The sequence below is a fragment of the Sarcophilus harrisii genome, chromosome 2, assembly GCF_902635505.1.
Source record: "Sarcophilus harrisii chromosome 2, mSarHar1.11, whole genome shotgun sequence".
NCBI lineage: Eukaryota > Metazoa > Chordata > Mammalia > Dasyuromorphia > Dasyuridae > Sarcophilus > Sarcophilus harrisii.
Window position 1 is genome coordinate 29,696,225 of NC_045427.1, and position 20,980 is coordinate 29,717,204.

Consider the following 20,980-nt stretch of genomic DNA (forward strand, 5'->3'; position numbering starts at 1 on the left):
AGGGCTGCAGCCCCCGGGCCCGAGGTCAGGGAGAGCCAGCAGGGACCCCTGACAGTAGGGAGCACAGGCCCCTAAAACCGCGGAAAGCGCTTGGGAGAATCCCAGGCTTGGGTCTCACTCCCCACGTTTGGCAGCTGGGGAAACTGAGGCTGGGCCAAGGGAGGTTACTTGGCCCAGCTGGCCTCAGCCATCTTTGCCCTAGAGCTGGCCCTCGGGCAGATAAGTAAATAAAAGAGCGAATGAACGAATAAATAAAATGAATACATTTTTCAGATAGACAAGGGGAGTGGGTATTTGGACTAAATGAGCTCCAGGGTCCCTTTCAGCTCCAAGTCTGGAGTCCGGTGACCCACCTGCCTCTAACCCCTTCACTGTACAAATAAGGGAGGTAAAGATCAAGAAGAAACACACAGCTAGTGAGCTAGTAGTAAGTGGCCGGCCGAATTCGAAGCCAGCACTCTGTCCTTTGAACTATGAACCCACCCATGAGAACCAGAAAATAATTGGCCTAAGCTTCCACTGGAAGAAGACATGGGAGGGAGGGGTCATAGCTGGAGAAGGTCCAAGCCAAACTCTAAACCAGTCCTACCACCGATACTGAGATTTTTATACTGACAAAGCCCTGGAAGTTTTAATTTTATATATGTGTACATATATGTATATGTATATATAACACATATGTGTGCGTGTGAGGATACTTAGGTGGTATATATACATAACCTTATGTAAGTATGTGTATGTATGTATTGTGTATGTGTACACACTTATACAATACAGCCCAATTTTCTGAAATATCTAAATACTCCTACAGCCCAGTTCTCTCATATTATCCTTTTATTCTTCTTCTCAAAAAAGACAAAATTATTTTCTATTCTTGGATCCAAGAATCCAGGAAATCATAGTTTTAATGCAGGTTGGGCCTCATGTTAATCACATTATTTTTTTGCTTGTCTCTAAAATGGTCAAAAGGGGACAATCTGGGAGCCCATTAAGGCCTCATTTCCCAAACTTGCTAGGCCATCACTTAATACCTTGACAACAGGTTACAAATTATGGCCCAAGAGGTCCTGGCGTAAGGACTGGGTTCCATGGGAACTCAATAATTTCTAAGGGAAAATGTTAGTTATAGAGGGTCCTATGTGGGTATTTCAGTCTCTCTCCTCTTCCTGGGGTCTCCTGGTACAGTTCTCCTTTTTTTCTCTTCCACGGTGCTGGTCTTGGACTTAGCAAGACCCCAGGTAACTCATTCAATCCTCTCATCCCTGATTTCTTCATTTGTCAGAATGATAACACGTACTTCCCAGAGGAAATTATGAGGACCAAATAATATATCTGTAAAGGTTTTTTGCACGTCTTGATGTGAGGACTCTAGTTTCGTCTGTTTTTGTTTTGTTTGTTTTTTTAATCAGGACAATATTTGCCTTTTTCCAATTCTATGGCATCTCTCCCAATCCCCATAATCTTTCAGATATTGCTGACAGCAATCACATCTGCCAGTTTTTTCAATATCCAAAAGTGCAATTCATCTGAGCCAAGTGATACAGAATTCAACAAAGGCAATTAGGTGCTCTGTTACCATCTCCTAATCTAACTCCTAATCCATATTTTAGCCACCATCTTTGTTTTGTTCAGATCAAGCCAAACATTATTCCCCTTGGCAAAGAAAACAGAAATGAAATAAGATTTGGACAATCTACCAACTAAACTATTAAGTAAGCAACTTCCCAGAGAGCTATTCCATAAAATAGAAAGTATTTTTAAAGACTAAAAATATCTTAAAGAATAACCGAGAAATATATAAAAAAAATGCAAGACATGATCCTTAGGGAGCCTCTCAATTCTGCCAAAGAACTGGACAGGGGCTCTTTCTTCAAGCCATGCTTGTTCTTTACAACAATTTACACATTGATATTAAGCATTTTTAATATGCCTTTATTACATTTTTTATTTTTTCATGATTGTTCTTTTATTAATATTTGTATTTTTACTTCAATATTACTTGATGTTGATTTAAAGGGTCTTTTTCATGATTGTTCTTTTCATTTATATTATTGAAGTCATTGTGCATATTATTTTATTGGCTCTACTTACTTCATCCTACAATAATTTATGTAGAATTTTCCTGCCTCTCTGTAGTCATCATCTCTGTGTGTGTGTGTATATATATAATGTAATCAAAGGTGATTAGTATTCCCTCAATACATGCCTGTTTTAAACAACTCCCTTTTTTTCTTCTCACTGGAATTATATCCCTTTGTGTCTTCAGAATTTCATTCTAGAGTTTTTTTCACCTTTTGGGGTAACTTCGCCAGCAGAACATTAATCCATGGGATCTACCTCGCTCACAATCTAATTGGGGGTTCAACAAGCAAACAAATGCATACAAAAAAAGCTGTGTTCAGGATAAAGCAGAAATAATTAAGAGAGGAAAGGCACTAGCATTATAAGGGAGTGGGGATGTCTGTTTTCAAGGGGCTCACAATCTAATTGGGGCAACAACAAACAAACATATATATATATATATATATATATAATCTGTGTCCCACATAAAGCGGAAATAATTGAATTTCAGGGAAGGCACTAGAATTAAGAGGGATTGCGGCTACTTTTTCTCAAGGGGCTCACAATCTAATGGGGGTGACAAGTAAGCAAATATGAACAAACAAGCTGTATATGGGATAAAGCGGATAATTAAGAGAAGGAAAGTACCAGAACTAAGAGATGTTGGGGAAGGTTTCATGTAAAAGGTAGAATTTTAGTTGGAACTTTAAAAAAGTGAGATAGAAATTAAAAAGCGACAGTTTAGTACAACATTATGAAAAATTTCCCAGTTATAAAAGTTAACCAAAAGTGCAACAGCCCACCCTAAGAAAAGGGTCTTCCACCATTGGAGCAAAGGCGATGAACTTTTGTTGGGTTCAACTGGTGCGATTTTGAGTGTTTCGGCAATGAGTGCTGGTTCTGACTCAATCCATTGCGATTCTGTTCACACAGAGTTCTTGCAGCTCATATTGGTCAGCCTAGGAGAGTGAGCAGCAGTCTCCAGCCGGGCATGTTGAACCAGCCTTGGGAGTATTAGAAAATTACATCAACATGTGAGTTTTCTCTGATTCCTAAGATTTCAGTCACCTTATCAAAAATACTTTGGGGGCAAAGTATACAACGTGGTCCAAGTTCTCTGGGAGAGCAGCTTGAGAAAGCTCCATCAATCCCACTAATCTAGGGCCAGTCCAAGACAAAGGCCCCCCTAGCGCCTGGGATGGCCGGACCAAGCCCTACCCTTCCCCCAGGGCACTAGGACCATGGTCCACAAAGTCTCCATTCTTATTTCTCAGCCTCCTTCATGGACCCAGCCACCAAAGTCAGGTGGAATGAGAAAAGGCCTTTTGGGGTGACTGATAAAGAAGCTTCCAGTCTAGGAAGCCAAGGACATCTTCAAAGGGGATGGGAAATGTTTGGAAATCCAAGAAAAAGTCTCTTGACTATACATATTTGTTACAAGGGTTTTGACTTTCTCCTCTGCTCCATGGGGGAAGAAAAAAGTTATTTTAATTGGAAAAAAACTCTTGCAAACTTAGATTCAGGGGTTTTTTTGGTCAGCCAATAATCTTATTCTCAGAATGTTTTTTTTTTTAAAGTAACCAAATATCATTCTCAACCTCGTTTTTTTCTTACTTTAGATTTTACTGAGAAGCGTCATTCACAGAGATGAGTTGTTATAAAGCAAGTGTCTTGTAAATAGGGCAGCTACCTGGCACAGGGGAAAGATCACCAGCTCTGAAGAAAGAAGAACCTGAGTTCAAATCACCTCAAATATTTAGCACCTTTAGCAAGTCAAGTAACCTCAATTGCTTTGCAAAAAAAAAAAAAGTCTTGTAAGTATGTTTAATAAAACCAAGTCCATAGGCTTTCCCAAACTCAAAAGGGCCCAGGACACACAAAAAAGTTAATTTCTGCTGTGTTATGACAAAAAAAAAATCAAAGAATTTTCCAGTTGCCAGATGGCAAATCAGTAGAAAAATAGGGCTGTATCACTGGGAAATGGTTGTAAAAATTGTGGCATCTGCATGTAATGGAATACTATTGTTCTATAAAAAATGATGAACAAGCTGATTTTAGAAAGGTCTGGAAAGAATTACATGAACTGATGCTGAGTGAAATGAGCAGAACCAGGAGAACATTGTACGCAATAAAAAGATTATGTGATGATCAACTATGATGGACTTAACTCTTCTCAGCAATACATTGATCCCAGACAATTCCAATATACTTGGGATAGAAAATGCCATCTTCATCCAAACAGAATATTATAGAGACAATATAGACTGAAGCAAAGTATTTTCACCTATTTTTTATTTTTTGGCTTTGTCTTTATGATTTTTCTCTTTTGTCCTGATTTTTCTTTCACAAAATGACTAATATGGAAATATGTTTAAAATGACTGTACATGGATAACTCTAATCAGATTGCTTGCTGTCTTGGGAAGAAGGGAGAGAGAGAAAAGAAAATTTGAAATTCAAAATCTTATCAAAAATAATTGTTGAAAGATATCTTTACATGTAATTTTAAAAAATACTATGGGGGGGCTTTACATGTAATTTAAAAAAATACTATGGGGGGGTAAGAAAAAGAAGAAGCAGCCCAGCATCTTTTCCACTACAGGATACTCAAATCATTGCACAGATTTGCTGTAACTAGCCCAGAAAGCCAGAGATCACAGCCAGAAACATCAAACGTGCTTCCTGGGACCCTTTAGGAGCAGTTCTTTTCCCCCGATTGAAAATACCAATGCTACCCACTTAGGAGGTTTTATTCCATTTACACCCAGCACCCCAAAGCACAGCATAACCAGTGGGCTGGGAAATCCACAGAGGGGCAAGAAGTGCTATAAAAATAGAGACGCTGACATCTGTTCTACCGCACCTAACATGACCTTAAGGAGATTGGGAAATCTTGGCTGGGTGACAGGACAGCTGTCATGAATCCTGTAATAAATCAGGATCAATCCCGTCTACTTGCCTTCTTGCCCTTCCTGATTATTTCTTTCCATCGGAACCATTCATAATAGCCCAATCTTTGTTGGATATAATTCCTAAGACCCCATCTTAAAACAAATCAACAATTTGACAATATGACTGCTTCAGTCAGCAAGCATTTAAGCACCCACTGGAGGCCTGTGTGGGAATGGCCACCCTGTGAGGCACTCGGGCTAGGAAGAAGGGACTTGGAAATACTTGTGACCATTCATGCACTCCCTGTACCCAGATATAATGAGAGTTATTCACCGAGAGCACCAGAGCTCCGTGTAGAGAGAAATTCTCTTATGGAACAGACTGGGGGAAACGGGGATTGTTATCCCAGCTCTGACACCAGTTAGGTGGCTGCTAAAAATCATGTAAATTCTCTATTGTAAAATGGAAATAATACCTACCATAAACATGCTTAGAACACATATTGAAGAAAAATTTTGAGAGGTTGGAGGAAGAAAAGATCTAAGGAAAATATACCTGGCCCACAACCTGAGTATAATACCTATCTAGAAAAAAAGTTACAGGAAGCTCAGGTTATATCATGTACATAAAGCATTTTTAATGGGACCTATGATTTCACTGCTAGAGGAAATCCCCCTACCATTTTGTTTGCTGTATAAGTTACCCGAAGCAATGGATAATTAAGTAAATTCCCCCTTGACTACGAAAGAAGTGGGACTGACTCCATGCTCTGCCATGCTGCCCCTCTCTTGAAGACCCTCTAAAGCTTGACTTTTATAAAAGGTCCAGCTCCTAAGGATCCCACAAGGCAAAAAGCAAAATTGGTCTCACAAACTCTGCTCAGTCTTTAATCATGAAAGAAAGACAATTATCTCTTTAGGATCACACCTGGGTGCAAATCTAGACTTTACCAATTAGTATCTGAGTGATCTTGGGCAAAGTAGGTTCCCTATGAATCTTGATTTCTTCATCTCTAAAATGGGTAGGAGGACAAGGTTGGGAAAGATGTCCCTTCCCAATCTAAATCTATCATCCTAAGCTCCTGTCCCAAAGCCAAACAATTAAGCAATATTTAACAAAATAGGGGCTTGAGAAATGCCCTCTTTTTCTCTAGTGTCCAATGGTCCAAATTCCACCTTGGCAGCCCCTTTCCATTTGAAACTTTTTATCAAAGACTTCAAATTTCTAATTTTCAAAAATTCAAATTTGAATCAAATTTTCAAAGGTTCCGTCTTTTCAAATCATGTCTTTCCATTTTTCTAGTTTCAAGGACTATTCTAGGTTCCAGTACTATCAGGGTAGCTGGGAAAGTTAAACTTTTTTTCAAAACTCTGGATGTATGTGTCAGAAAAAGGGGCAGGGAGTGGAGACTGGGGATACCCAGTATGACATCTTGCACCATCCTTCTGAATAGGGCATTTGACTTGGGGCCCATGAACTTTAACAACATACATTCTGATGAATGTATTTCCTTGTCATTCTTTGCACTGCATTTTTGCACTGAACATTGTTCCGAGAAGGGGTCCCGAAATTCCAGCAGGATGTCAATGGGCTCCATGATACATCCAAGATTAAAAATCTAGAAGCCATCACTAGCTACCTACCTGGGGGAAAGCTCTAAAATCTTAGCGCCATCTATTGGCAAGAATAATCCATAACAAATTAATCCCAACTGTCTGGCCAAAGGGACGGGAAGGTTGCTCTGGGCCTGGATCCCTAGCCCTGGTCTGCTCTAGCAGTAGAAACTTGGGTCCTAGGACTCCAACCTGGAGGATGATGGCTTCCCTAACACCCAAGAGTAAGAGACCATCTCCAAAAAGACAAGAGCATACATCACAGAATGGTCCCCAACCTGGTTGCCATGGTTACAGCCACACTGGTCGCCATGGTTACAGCACTCTCCTAAGCCTGCTGACCTGTAGGCATCTCTGGCTCCTGGGGAACTAGGGGTTGGGACCTGGCCAGTAAGGAGTTTCCAAGCCACTCCAGGTCAGGTCTCACAGCAGTGAGATAGGGGGAAATCTGCAATCTCACATTTCAACTGGTCTTTAGGATGGCATATAAAAACGGCTGGTTCATTAATGTCCAATCCATCGATCAAGGTCAAGGTTGGAATCGGCGCCCTTCAAAGAGATGGGCAATAGCGACCTAATCCCCCTTCCCAGGTCCATTCCAGGCCACATAATTACTCAGATCATATCTAAAAAAGTGCTTTGAAAACATCAAAGCATATCTATGCTAGCTATAATTATTATCATTGCTATTATTATTTTTATTCAGGAGGGCAAAAGTAAACCCTGGGATTGAGGGAAGAGTTCAGTATAAGTACAAATATAAGATAAAGCAGTGAATCCTCTGTCCATGTCTAGAAGTCATCTGGGAACCCCATGTGCCCCCCAAGTAAAGAACCTTGTTTTTTCTCACCCTCTCTCACGGGCAGCCAATTCTGAAATACTGGAAACTTTTAATTCAAGATGCAAGAGGCAATTTTCAATTCACTCCTGAGCACAATACACTTCCCAAAAAGGGAAACAGCAGAAAATATTTACAGTGGCACTTTGTATATTGGAAACACGCACCTCCCCCCAAAAAGGAACAAAAATAGGATGGCATTGGCCTGATTAGGAAGTGCCCTGAGCAAACTGGAGTTGCATGAATGCCTGAATGAATGTACATTTATTAAGCACTTAGCTGAGCACTGGACCAAACACTGGGGATACAAATACAGTCCAGCAAGACAGCCCCCACTTATTAGAAAGTAAGGGGATAATAAGGGAATATAATGAAAAGATAAGACAATACACAGGGAGGAAAGAATTAGAGGAGAAAATTAGAGAGAATGGAGATTAGAGTCACAGAACAAGCATTAGTTTGTTTTGATTTAATGATCTTATTGGAGTTGGGAGAATGGAAGCCCATAGGTCTGGGGCCGGAGGAGCAAATGGCTGCAAGGTGACTACAGAGACGCTGAGGCTGAATTCAAATCCTTCCTAGCTGTGGGATTTTGCCTCAGTTTCCCCATCTGTACAGTGAGGATAATAATAGCATCTATCTCTCAGGGTTGCTGTGAGGAGCAAATAAGATCACACATGCACAGTACTTTCCATGTGCTCTATAAATGCTATAATAGTAAGTTATTATAAAATATATAAATTATTGCTATCCAATTCAAGGGATTCCAAAAGCAATTGATAATGCAAAATTGGAGCTGATGAAGACTAGGGCTAAAGAGGTAAACTAACAATGATCTTTCTAGAGAGAAGAATGGAACTTGTGATTTCTGAGAACTGATGACATCACCAAACAAGCCAGTAAAGAGGAAAAGGAGAAGGGGACCCTGTATAGAATGCACTCACTCGGTGCGTGTGATGGGAAGAGCCATCAGAGAAAGTTGAGAAGGAGAGCCCAGATTGGTAGAGTAAGGAAACCAGAGAAATGAATGTCCTGAGAACCAAAAGCAGACAGGTGAAGGAGGAGGGTCTCCTCAATGATGCTCCATGATCCCAGCTACACTCCAACCAGTATAGGGCATCTGTGGATAAAATTCAAGCCCCCAAGGGCTTCGTGGTCAAATGAGACTAAGGAAGCAGTCAATCATGGGCCTGACATAACTGACTTGATTGATCTGGAGAAATGCCTGGGGCAGAAGGGACCATTCTCAAAATGATCAGAATTTTTTTCTTAAAAAGCTAAAACAAAAGTAAAACCCCCAAGATAAGATAATGGTTATTTCATCCCAGCCACAATTCACATCAACCAGCACTTCCTTACTCCAAACTTCCTCCATCTCTTCCCAAAGCAGGTCCTTAGAAGCATTAAAAAGAAAGATAGCAGCACTGGAAGGAAACAATCTTTTCTTGGTATGTAATTGTCAAAAGAGGAAGACATTTATAAAATTATTTCCCAGTTTTGATTGGTACTTAATTCAAATTTTTAAAAAAGAAGGGATTGGAGTCAGGGGGGCCAAAGTTCAAATATAACCGCAGACACTATACAGCTGTGTGATCCTAGACAAATCAGTCAACCCTGACTGACTCAAAAAAAAATTCCTATAGTGGATAAAGAGTGAGTCTTGAAGTCAGGAAGACCTGGATTCAAGCACTGTCACTGACCTCCACTGATTGGGGGATGCTGGGAAAGTACCACTTCTCATAAGGTATCTGTCTGCAATAATGGAGGGAGTATCTTTATACCAATGAAATCACAGTATCCAATTCCTATTGGCTGAAAACCCTAACTATACTTTGGGCATGTCAAAAAAAAAAAAAAAGGAAATCTATGTATTATTACACTGCAGAAGTAATGTCATTATATTTTAGGGGGCAGAGCATAATAAACCCAGAGCCATAACCAGATCTACTGTACCTTGGGCAAATTCAGGTGAAGGATGCAGGGACTCCAACAGAATGCAAAATATGGTGCTATTGGGAAAAGAGATGGGAAGGGAAAATAGAAAGGTAGGGTAAGGAAAGTCCAGAAATCAGTACCCACCATGGGTACAGTCATGGCAAGGGACAGCCCATCACCAGAGAATTCTAACCTAACAGTGGTTTGGATAGAAGGCAGCCCAACACAGGGGATCCATGGGGCAGACACCCAGGAAATAAGGAGAAATTCGTTGCTGTAGGAAGGAGTCATGTCCCCAACAATGTCTCTAACCTGGGGCAGAGCCATGTTAATCCCATACTAGCGAGAGCTCTAGATAAATCAGATATGTTAATTTAGTTTGAAGTATCCTGAACTATGCCATTCGGGAAGGATGATTTGGACTGGATTTTTTTTTTTATCCATTAAACACTGTGTGTGTGTGTGTGTGTGTGTGTGTGTGTGTGTGTGTGCATACACACACAGATATATAAAATCTATTAAGCTATATATATACGTATATATATACAAATGCACATTACATATATATACACATATACACATTATATATAACATATATGTATATAACATATACAAATATTATATATATTTAATATTTGTTCTCTACCAGTGAAAGCGTAGGCCCCAAATCTGTCCCATGTACATATATACATCCATGCATACTATATTATGTAACACATACACTCATCATTATACAGCACTGTATGTTGGCCTGGAACGGATTCCCTCATTTCACATAATTCTATCCGCAAATCAAGAAAACTAAAATACACATGACCACTTCAGAGATTCATCATTTGGACCTGGCCGTATCTGAACTCAATCTTAAATCTTGGAATCCATGACAGTTATTACTTCACACCAAAATAATTCTTACCTGAGAAAAATTCAGACAAATCCTAAGAATTAAAATATTCAGAGGTTCATCATTTGCCCTCATTTGGACCTGGCTGTATTTGAACTCGGAATCAGCGCCAATCACTATTTCACAGTGACATAACTCTTACCTGAGAAAAGTTCAGCCCATTCAGAGGATGACACTGCTCCTCGACTTTCTCGACCGCCCCGGTCCGTTTCCTGAGGCGCTCGGCCTCCTGGGCAAGGTAGAGATCCAGCACCGGCACCCCCCGGGATTTAATGTCCACCTCGGTCAGGGAATTCACCATCAGCATCACCCACACAGGTCTCTTCCTCTCCCAGTTCCCCGCGATGGCGTTGAACAGGTAGTCGGCGTAGAGGCCCTTCCCACGCTGATCCGGGGTCATCCACGAGGGCATCATCAGCTTCACATAGTCCAGGTGGCGCTTGAGCCGGCAGTAGATGTCCTGGGGCAGCACATCCTGGAGGTTCTCGCCCTGAGGCAGCATCTGGCAGCTGGTGAGGGCCGAGATGGTGTAAGGGTCCGTGAGGTCCAGCTCAAAGTACACGATGCTGCTCTGCTGGAAGGCCGCCTTGGAGTTCTCGGGAATGTAGTCCCAGACCCGCGTGTAGGGCACGTGGATCGTCCCAAAGAAGTACGAGGGCGGGTCTCTCTTGATAGTCCATAAGAAAGAGTTCAACTCACTCTGCTAAAAGGCAAGGGAACAGCAAAGTCAATGTGGAGGGCCACGGATGGGCAGAGAGAACCCTTCAAAGAAAAGTGCATTTAAACAAAAATAACTGAGGGAGGGGAAGCGGAAACTACTGTGATGGGTATGATAATCATACCTGTTTTCTCTCATCAATCCAACAGCCCAGGAAGAAAGGGCTCTTATGGTCCCCACTTTCCTGATGAGCAAACTGAGAGAAAATTAAGTGTTCAGTCATTTCAATTATCTCTGATTCCTTGTGACCCCATTTGGGGGGCAAAGATACTGGAGTTTTTGCCATTTTATTAACCAGGGGGCAAAGATACTGGAGTTTTTGCCATTTTATTAACCAGGGGGCAAAGATACTAGAGTTTTTGCCATTTTATTAACCAGGGGGCAAAAATACTAGAGTTTTTTTGCCATTTTATTAACCAGGGGGCAAAGATATTGGAGTTTTTGCCATTTTATTAACCAATCAACGTGTGTTGCCTACTATGTTCCAAGAGCATTTCAGAATTCTTCAGGGCCACAGAGGTGGCAGTGGGAAGAAAAAGATGGCAAAAGGGTCAGTTTCAATTCTTCTTGTCCACACTTAGTAGTTCACATGCTGAGCTACCTAAACTACTAATAAGACACTTGAATAACTTCCTCTCAAACACAAACCTGACACCATCTTCCTTCCCCAAAAGAATAACATCTATTAATCAAGAATGAAAATAGTAGCAAATCCCCCTAATATATGCAAAGCATTCACCCATATACACATACATATAAGTACTTGCAAGAAAACAATCAATTGGCTGAAGAGCAAAAAATGTGCGTCAAAAAAGTCTCACAGTATAAACAACTTATTGGTGATTAAAACTCATTAAACAAGTTGTCTGAAAGTATAATAAATTATCTATTGCCTTTGAGTAATCCAAAACTCTGCACTCATGGCTCATTCATGTATAAAGATAGAAAATAGACCCAGACTAATAATAACATCGACATTCTCTGCCAGCTTCTATAAAACATGACATCTTTCAGAAAAACCATTTAATCCCATTATAACTCTGACCAGACTCAAAAACATTTTTTCTCTCTTAAATAGAACCAAATATGGCTTTCAAATTAAAGGAACCAGACCAAAACATTAACAACTTGATGACAATCATTTTCCACCAAAAAGCAAATTAAACAGAACCTTCATCCCGTGGGATCTTTTCCCAAAGACATAAAATAGTCATTGGATTCAAGAATTTTGTGTTCAATAAAATTCTTAACATACTCCAAAGAAAGGTAGTGACTCAAAGTTTTGAGCTTGAATTTGGAAATCATATTGAAGCAATGAATAGTAATGATAGTTAACATTTATATAGTGCCTGCTGTGTACCATGTACTTTACAATTATTATCTCATTTGATCCTGAGAGAAATTCTAGGAGGGAAGTGCTATCATTACCCCCATTTTCCAGATGAGGAAATTGCAGCAAATGGAGATTAACTAACCCTCCCACTGTCACACTGCTAGTAAGTGTCTAAGACTAGATTTTAACTTGAATCTTCCCGATTCTGTTCCAATGCATGAGGGTAATAACTACAAAATCTTCATCTCCTCCAGGCCAGGTACATATAATATAAAGATGTTAAGAAAAAGGTTGTAATTGAACACATTAAGAGACTTGCTGGTATTCTAAAATTAAAGCTAAGTGGGAAGAACATGTTTTTCTAAAAATTAATAGCTTTTTTTATTTTTCCAAAAACATGCAAAGATAGTTTTCAACATTCAACTGTGCAAAATCTTGTGTTCCACATTTTTCTCCCTCCCTCCCCTAAACAGCAAGTAATCCAACATAGGTTAAACATGTGCAATTCTTCTAAATATATTTCCATATTCGTCATGCTGTGCAAGAAAAATCAGATCAAAAGAGAAAAAAAAACATGAAAGAGAAAAAAACAAGCCAACAACAACAATAACAAAAGATGAAAATATTATGTTGTGATCCAGTTTCAGTTCCCATAGCCCTCTCTCTGGATGCAGATGGCTCTCTCCATCATAAGTCTATTGGAATTGCTTTGAATCACTTCCTTGTTGAAGAGCCACGTCCATCAGAGTTGATCATCACATAATCTTATTGTGGTGTACAATGATCTCCTGGTTCTGCTCATTTCATTCAGCATTGATTCCTGGAAGTCCTCCAAGTCTCTCTGAAATCATCCTGCTGATCATTTTTTATAGAACAATTCATGCACCATAACTTGTTCAATCATTCTCTAACTGATGGGCATCCGCTCGGTTTCCAGTTTCTTGCCATGACAAACATTTTTGCACATGTGGGTCATTTTCTGTTTTTTATTATCTCTTTGGGATACAGACCCAGTAAAAGCACTGCTGGATCAAAGGCTATGCACAGTTGGATAGCTCTTTAGGTATAGTTCCAAACTGTTCTCTAGAATGGCTGAATCACTTCACAACACCAACAATGTATTAGTATCCCAGTCTTCCCACATTCCCTCCAATACTTTTTCTGTCATCTTAGCTGATCCAAGAGATGTGAAAGGGTACCAATAATAAGAGTTGTCTAAATTTGGATTTCTCTAATAGTGATTTAGAGTTTTTTATATGACTAGAAATGATTTTAGTTTTTTTGTCTGAAGATTGTTCATATCCTTTGACCATTTACCAATTGAAGAATAGCGTGTATTATTATACATTTGAATTAATTCTCTATGTATTTTATCAGTAACGCTGGATATAAACTTTTTTCCAAATTTTCTAGGGAAGAACTCATTTCAAGTAATCAACAACTATGCAATATCAATCTTACTGTACACTTGAGAGACAGCAAAATGCATCATAACAGATTCAAAGAGTACCAAGTAAAAGCCATTACAATATCAGCAAAACATAGGGCCCATCACTTTATGACAGCTACAAAAAGATTGATTCACCCAAATCATAAAAGAAAGATGATTGAGAAACATTCTTAGAGTACATGACAAACAGGTAAAAAAAGAACACAAAACACAAAAAGCAGATAACAATAAAAGCAGATAACAAGGACGTGCCATTGGATCAAAGTAGTTTACCTTCAGATATATTCTATGAAAGAATTATGATCCAAGAGTGGAATCAAAAGGCCCTTCATGGGCAACATCATCATGGACTCAGCCAACAATATGTTAACAAAGAAATGGCTGAAAAATGTTGATTTGTCTGTGGAATTGCAGAGGGAGAGCAGGATCGATAGGTAAGAATTGCCTGAACACTGAACTGATTTCTCTAAAAATATAAAGGTTTTATTATTGTATAAAGCAGGATAGGATCAAACTGCATCACGAGATTAACTGGTCTAAGGGGGTACTCCAGGATGGGTATTTTATAGGGACTGGGGGGGAAGAGATTTACTCTTTGCTCATTAGCTAGAGCCTCTAGATGTTTATTTCTTAGCCACTGACCAAATTTTAAAAAAAATAGGACCCAGGCTTCCTGGCATCCTGTGTGCTAGAACCAGGCTCCTTGCACCTGCGTGTGTGGTTAACCATGTCCTGTTCACCACAACCAAGCCTCCTGCACCTGTCCTGGTGGGCAATAACAGCTTGTTTTTCTTCCCCTGCCCCTAACTACAAATAGAGACCTTGCTGGGGTAAGTTCCAAAACCAGAGGGATTTAATGACTGTCATCTAGGAGCAGGTTATTGCCATCAGGTCATTCTAAAGAAATCCAGACAAAAAATGAATCTTGCATTTTTCCACCTCCAATTAGGAAAACACAAAATGTAACTTTCTCTACAAAGCAGAATAATACATTGTTGCAAGTATAAGAATTTAGCACCTACTGAATACCTTTCAAGATATAATCTGAAAGCTAGAAACATCTCCATCTTTCATAGCCTGACAAATTCCTATATTTAAAGTACATTTTCAAAATACCTTGGGCAATTACAACAAACTGTACTAAAAACAGGCTATTACCACAGATCTAATATTTTCTAGAATTATTTGGACATAACATTGATACAGAGAAACTTAGGAATACCTTTTTTTAATAAAAATGTCAACATCTCCCAGCCACATGCTACAAGGAGCTTTCCAAGCATAGAAAACTGGCTGAGAAGATCAAAGAATGAGATTCACATCGAGTCAATAATCAAAAGCAACACTAGGTGACTAGTACATGGCTGGCATTGTATTAAGCTTCAGAAATAATATAGAAAAGTAAAAAAAAGCCCCCACTCCAAAGGCATTCACAGGCTAAACAAAAGAGACAAGATGTAGGTAGCTGTATACAGTCAAGGTAATTCAGAGATGATGGACAGAGGGAATGAGAACCAAGAGAGGATTATTGCAGAAAGCAGAATTTTCTCTAGGAATTGAAGGAAATCAGGAAAACCAAAGATAAGGAGGGAATTCTAGACATGGGGAAAAGATGACAAAAATTCACAGAGTCGGAGATGGAGGGTCTTGTACAAGAAATGGCAAGTGGGCCAGTATTGCTGAATAAGTGGAGGTCAATATGGTATAAGAAGGATGAAGAGGTCTGGAGAGAGATGAAGAGCTTTAAAAGCCAGAGGATTTTATGTTTGGGATTTATTTAAGAGATGTGTGACTTTGCTTTTGGAAGGGGATGTAGACAGATGAATAGGGGATGGACAGGAGGGCGTAAATAATCGAGAGAGAAAAACCAGAAGGCCATTGCAATGGTCAGGCCAGAGGCGAGGATAGCCTGCAATTTGAGGAGAAATGGGATAGAAGTGTACAAGAAATATTAGGAAGGTGGGATGGACAGGACATGTTAACAGATTGGATGAGAAAGGGGAAGCCACGGCTGATACCCTACATGTGAGCCTGAATGATTTTCTTAGCAATAATAAGGATGGCAAGGAGGAAAAAACCCCAAATCTGGATTCACACACTCACTGGCTGTGAGATAAAATGGGCATAATAACAGCACCTATCTTCCAGGGTTGTTGTGAGAATCAAATGAGACATTTGGGGAACATTTAGTGCAGTATCTGGAGATATATGAATGCTAGATATTATTATTATTATTGTTGCTGTTCTTTTTATTATCATCCCAAGAATGGTTTCTAGGAGTTTATAGAGAATAACCTGACATCTTAATTTTAAAAACCCAGTTATTTTAATCATCAATTTGTAGAACATTTTAGGAGCTTACAGAAACTAACATGCCACATCCTAATGCCTTTATTCAACTACTAAAAAAAGTTATTTTAACCCTGTGTGCATCAATTTACAGAACACTTAAAAACAGTTATTTTAACCCTGTATGCATCGAGCTATAGAATATTTTAGGAGCTTGCAGAGAATAACCTGACATCCCAATCAAAAGAAACCAGTTATTTTAATCCTGTGTGCATCAATCTATAGAACATTTTAAGAGCCTACAGAGAATAACTTGACATCCTAATGCCTTTATTCAACTCCAAAAAACCCTGGTTATTTTAATTCTATGTGAAATCTATAGAACGTTTTAGGAACTTACCCAGAATAACCTGACGTTCTAATAAGAAAAGTTATTTTAACCCTGTGTGCATCAATCTATAGATTATTTTAGAGCCTACAGAGAATAATTTGACATCCTAATGTGTTAACTCAACTACAAAAAGGTCAATTATTTTAATCCCATGTGCATCAATCTATAGAACACTTTAGGAGCTTACACAGAATAATTTGACATCCTAATAAAAAATTAATTATTTTAACCCTATGTGCATTAATCTATAGAACATTTTAGGAGCTTACACAAAATAACTTGGCATCCTAATACCTTTATTCAAGTACCAAAAAAAATCCATATTTTACCCTGTGCATCAATCTGTAGAACACTCAATGGAAAGGAAGTTTAGGACATCTCAGGACTCTTTTTAACTGATTCTTACCAAAAAAGATAATCATAACAGTAGCTCCCATTTCCAGAACTCTTCAAGGATTGCAAAGCACATTACATTCATGAACTTTTGGTCATAACTATATTCAGGGGGTAGTGTTATTTTCCCATTTTGCAAATGGGCAACCTAAAGCTGAGAAGTGAGGTAACTACTAAGGGCTAATTGGGGGGGGCAGGATTCAAACTCTGACCTTCCTGACAAGTCCACCACTCTCCCCACACTCCATCCAGCTGCCATCCCTTTTTCCAGCCTCCTCTGCTGCTTCTCATGTTCATCTGAATTACATGGAATCGGTAAGGCTGGGCACATTCTGGAAAAATCACCACCATCTTTGAACCAAGTCAGTCACGGTTTCAATTATCCCCAGATTGGCTTCATTCTCAGGATCTCACTCTCTAGGCTTCCCTAGCCAGAAACACCCCCTTCTTTCCCCCCCTCCCCTTTCCTCCCAGAGCAAAAAAAAATAAGAATTTTGCTTGGCCACAAAATGGACCAATATTTCCGCTGGGGCCTCTCCTTTCCAATCCCCAGAAGTGCAGGAAAAACCCAGTCCCCTCCCTCTGTTTTCCATTGCACTAATAAAACTTGTGAATAAAATTAAGAGCGAGGCTGAATATGGAAGCCTGCCAGACAGAACGGAGGAAAGTGTCAGCAAAGGGGGTTCCAAGCTGGGATCTGGTCAACAGGCTGTTGCAAGAGGCAGAGGTCACCTGAAGGGCAGGCTAACCATTACCCTGCCCACCCAGGCCTGCTGTCCAGCCCCTTCCTCAAATAACTCCTCAGGGTCATTGCTTAAATCTGGGGCTGAAGCTCTCTGCCTCCATCCTGGTGTGGGGCTAGCGGGCCCAAACACATCCCGGCAGATCCCTAGTGTGTTGAGGGACTAAAGGAAAGGGGGTGTTGGTGGCAGTGATTTGAAACAAGAGGAAATATCTGTCTCGGCAGAAGGTGGGACCCCAATAAAATAGCCCGTTGTCCAAGGGGACTGGAGGTAAATGACAAAAGTCAAGGAATTTGGGACTAGAAGGAGCGTCAGAGTTCTTCTGGATGCCCCCCCCCCCTTTCATGGATGAGAAATTTCAAACCCAGGGGAGTTACGTGACTGGAGCCCAAGGTCATGTGGCCTCTGATTCTGGACATCCTTCCCACTCATCAGTCCAAAGACTCTTAAAATACAGTCGGATCAAAAAAATAAAAAGTAAAAAAATTAAAAGTAACCCCCCCAAAAAAAGACAATCGGTCCTGGGAAAAGAGCAGTGTCTCAGGAGTTGGGGGGGTTGGGGGCTCAAACCCATCAGGGGAGGCTTGCAATCTCCTGAGCAAATGGCTGATCTTCTGACAACTCGGTTTCTTAATGATAGAATCGGAGGTAGATCGGTGGTGAAGTGGTCAGGGCACTGATGGAGAGGTGGATGGGGCACTGACGGAGAGGTGGACGGGGCACTGATGGAGAGGTGGACGGGGCACTGATGGAGAGGTGGTCGGGGCACTGATGGCGAGGTGGACGGGGCACTGACGGAGAGGTGGACGGGGCACTGACGGAGAGGTGGACGGGGCACTGACGGAGAGGTGGACGGGGCACTGACGGCGAGGTGGACGGGGCACTGATGGCGAGGTGGACGGGGCACTGACGGAGAGGTGGGCGGGGCACTGATGGAGAGGTGGACGGGGCACTGACGGAGAGGTGGGCGGGGCACTGATGGAGAGGTGGACGGGGCACTGATGGAGAGGTGGTCGGGGCACTGATGGCAAGGTGGACGGGGCACTGACGGCAAGGTGGATGGGGGCACTGACGGAGAGGTGGACGGGGCACTGATGGTGAAGTGGACCATCAGTGAGGTGGACGGGGCACCAGCCCTGAGTCAGGAGGACTTGAGTCAAACACTTAGTAGCTGTGTGACTCTGGGGGAGTCAACTAACCCACTCCCAAAATAAGACTTGAACTAGAGGGTTTCTCTGTGGTTTTCTATGTTCTTGGTCCCGGCTACCTTTGGGCTTCTTCTAAAACCCGGCCACTCGCTGGCTCCCCAGCCCTGGGGTCTCCGGGAGGCCGGGTGAGTCTGCGTCCGGAGCTGGGGACCCCGAGTTTGCCCCCGCCCGCTGGCTGCCTGCGAAGACCCCAGACCCAGTATTTGTGTGCCTCCTCTCCAGAACTCAGTTCTCACTTGGGGAAGAGAGGCTGGACCATATGCCCTCTGGGGCCCCTCACAGCCTCTGGGGCGAAGTGGGGGGGACCTGGGACCCAGGATTCCTAAGGCCCTTTTCCCGCTGGAGGAACCCGAGCAGGAGGGAAGCTGCACCGGCGGGGATTTTTAGGGACTGGGAGAAGTCGGATCCGTCGCGGGGAGAGGACTGTCTCCAAAATGAATGGCCGGAGAGGGAAGCGGCCGGAGAGAGAAAAGAAGGGGCGGGGCGGGGGGCAGAGGCGAGCCCCTCTTCGCCCTCCCCGCGCACCCCCGCCCCCGGCACCGCCCAGCCCTTCCTGCGGCTCTCCGGCCCCTCCCCCTCGGCTGAAAAGGGGGCTCGGCAGGCAGCCGAGATCAAAGGCGCGCATCGCCCCGGGGAAGTCACGGCTCGGAGCGCGCCCGGCCCGGGGCGGGGAGGGAGCCGGGGAGGCGGGACCTGGCCCGGCCGGGAAACCCCCACAGCAGGGGGCTGCAGATGGAGGGCCACGGCTCTGGGGCCCGCGGCGAGGGTGGGGAAAGGGGCAGGGGCCCCGCGGGGCGGGGAGGGGGAGGAGGGCCCGCGGGACCCGGAGAAACTGGCCCCACAATGATCGCAGCGAGCCCCGCGGCTCCGGGCCGCCAGGGAGCCCCGCCCGGCGCGCCCCAGGTCCGGCGTGCTTCCCCGCTCCCCTTCCCCTCTCCCTGTCCCTGCCCTCCCCTTCCCCCTCACTTTCCCTCTCTGTTCTCACCCCCTTCCCCCTTCTCTCACCCCTCTTCCCTCCTCCCCTCCCGTCCTCCTCTCCCTTCCCTCCTCCCCAACTTTCCCTTCCCTCCTCCCTCCCTTCACCGGTCTCTTCTTTTTCTCCGCTCCCATGCTCTCCCCCGCCCTCCCGGGCTTGCAGGCTCCCGCCGCCGGGGCCGGAGCGGGGGCCGCCCGCGCGTAGTCTCCGGGAGCGGGGCCCCCGCGCTGGGCTCCGGCCGCCGGCAGGAGGAAGAAAGTCTGCAGGACCAAGTTCCAGGGGCTCATCCCGCCCATAGCGGCGCCGCGGCCGCGGGCGGGCCGGGGCGCGGGCCGGGCTCCCGGGAGCCGCGCGTCCCCACGGCGCCCAGGTAGCGGCACTGGCGGGGGCGGGGGGGGGGGGGCTGCGGCGGGCGCTGCGGGCAATCAGTCCCCGTCCTCGTCCTCCCCCCGGGCCGGAGCCGCTGCGGGCGGGGCGGCGGAGCCGCGCAGGGGCGCCCAGCCCGCCATGGCGCGGAGGAGAGGGGCGCAGCAGCCCGGGGCGCAGCAGCGGCGGCCGCCTCCTCCCGGCTCGCTGCCCGCCGGCCGCCTCCTCCCGGCTCGCTGCCCGCCGGCCGCCTCGCTCCCTCGCTCCCTCTCTTTTTTTGTAATTCCGACTGCAGCCTCTGGATGGAGGTACAAAGTCAAACTCCGGCGATTGGCCGCGTGAGGCCCTTTCCCCCAAACTTCCTCCCCTCCCCCGCCCGCCCAGCCGTTTGGGGGCCCTCCTCCATCGGTGCCGAGCCTCCCTTTCGGACTCCTCCCCGCCCCCGCCCCCAAGTGCGCCTCTCTCTGAATCCCACCCCGTCACAACGGAACGTAGGAAAAAGAGCCGTCGATCCGGCAGCGTCCCGTCTCTTAGAAACTTGCGAGCCAAAGGCGCGCCGGGCGGCCCAGACCCCGCCGCCTGCGCGCATCCCCCGCTCGCGGGGCTCCCGCTGGGGCGTGGGACCCGTCACGTGCGAGCGGCGATCCTTCCCCAGAGACACGGACAAGCAGGAACTTTCTCGGCCTCTTTTTTCTTTAACGGGAGAATTACGTAATTAAACACCGAGGCACGGGACGCACCCCGAAAGGGTGGGGTGGGGGAGGTGAGAAAATAAAGGCCGATTCGCGGGGGCAAAGTCCCTCTTCCTGGGTTCGAAGTTCGTCTCAGGCACGGGCAGCCTGGGTGAACGTGGGCGAGTCCCTCAGCCCCG

The 20,980-nt window shown here is 43.9% G+C and overlaps 1 protein-coding gene across 1 annotated transcript in view; it reads right to left on the bottom strand.

Moving 5' to 3' along the window:
- Positions 1 to 20,434, bottom strand: part of TRABD2A (TraB domain containing 2A) — a 53,997-nt gene extending 33,563 nt beyond the window's left edge. Inside the window, exons 1-2 of the mRNA XM_031949761.1 lie at positions 19,890 to 20,434; positions 10,385 to 10,945 (exon numbers count right to left, since the gene is read on the bottom strand). Coding sequence (XP_031805621.1) covers positions 10,385 to 10,945; positions 19,890 to 20,039 — 711 coding nt within the window. The 5' untranslated portion in view covers positions 20,040 to 20,434. The remainder of the gene's footprint in view (positions 1 to 10,384; positions 10,946 to 19,889) is intronic.
- Between the last annotated feature and the right edge of the window lie 546 nt (positions 20,435 to 20,980).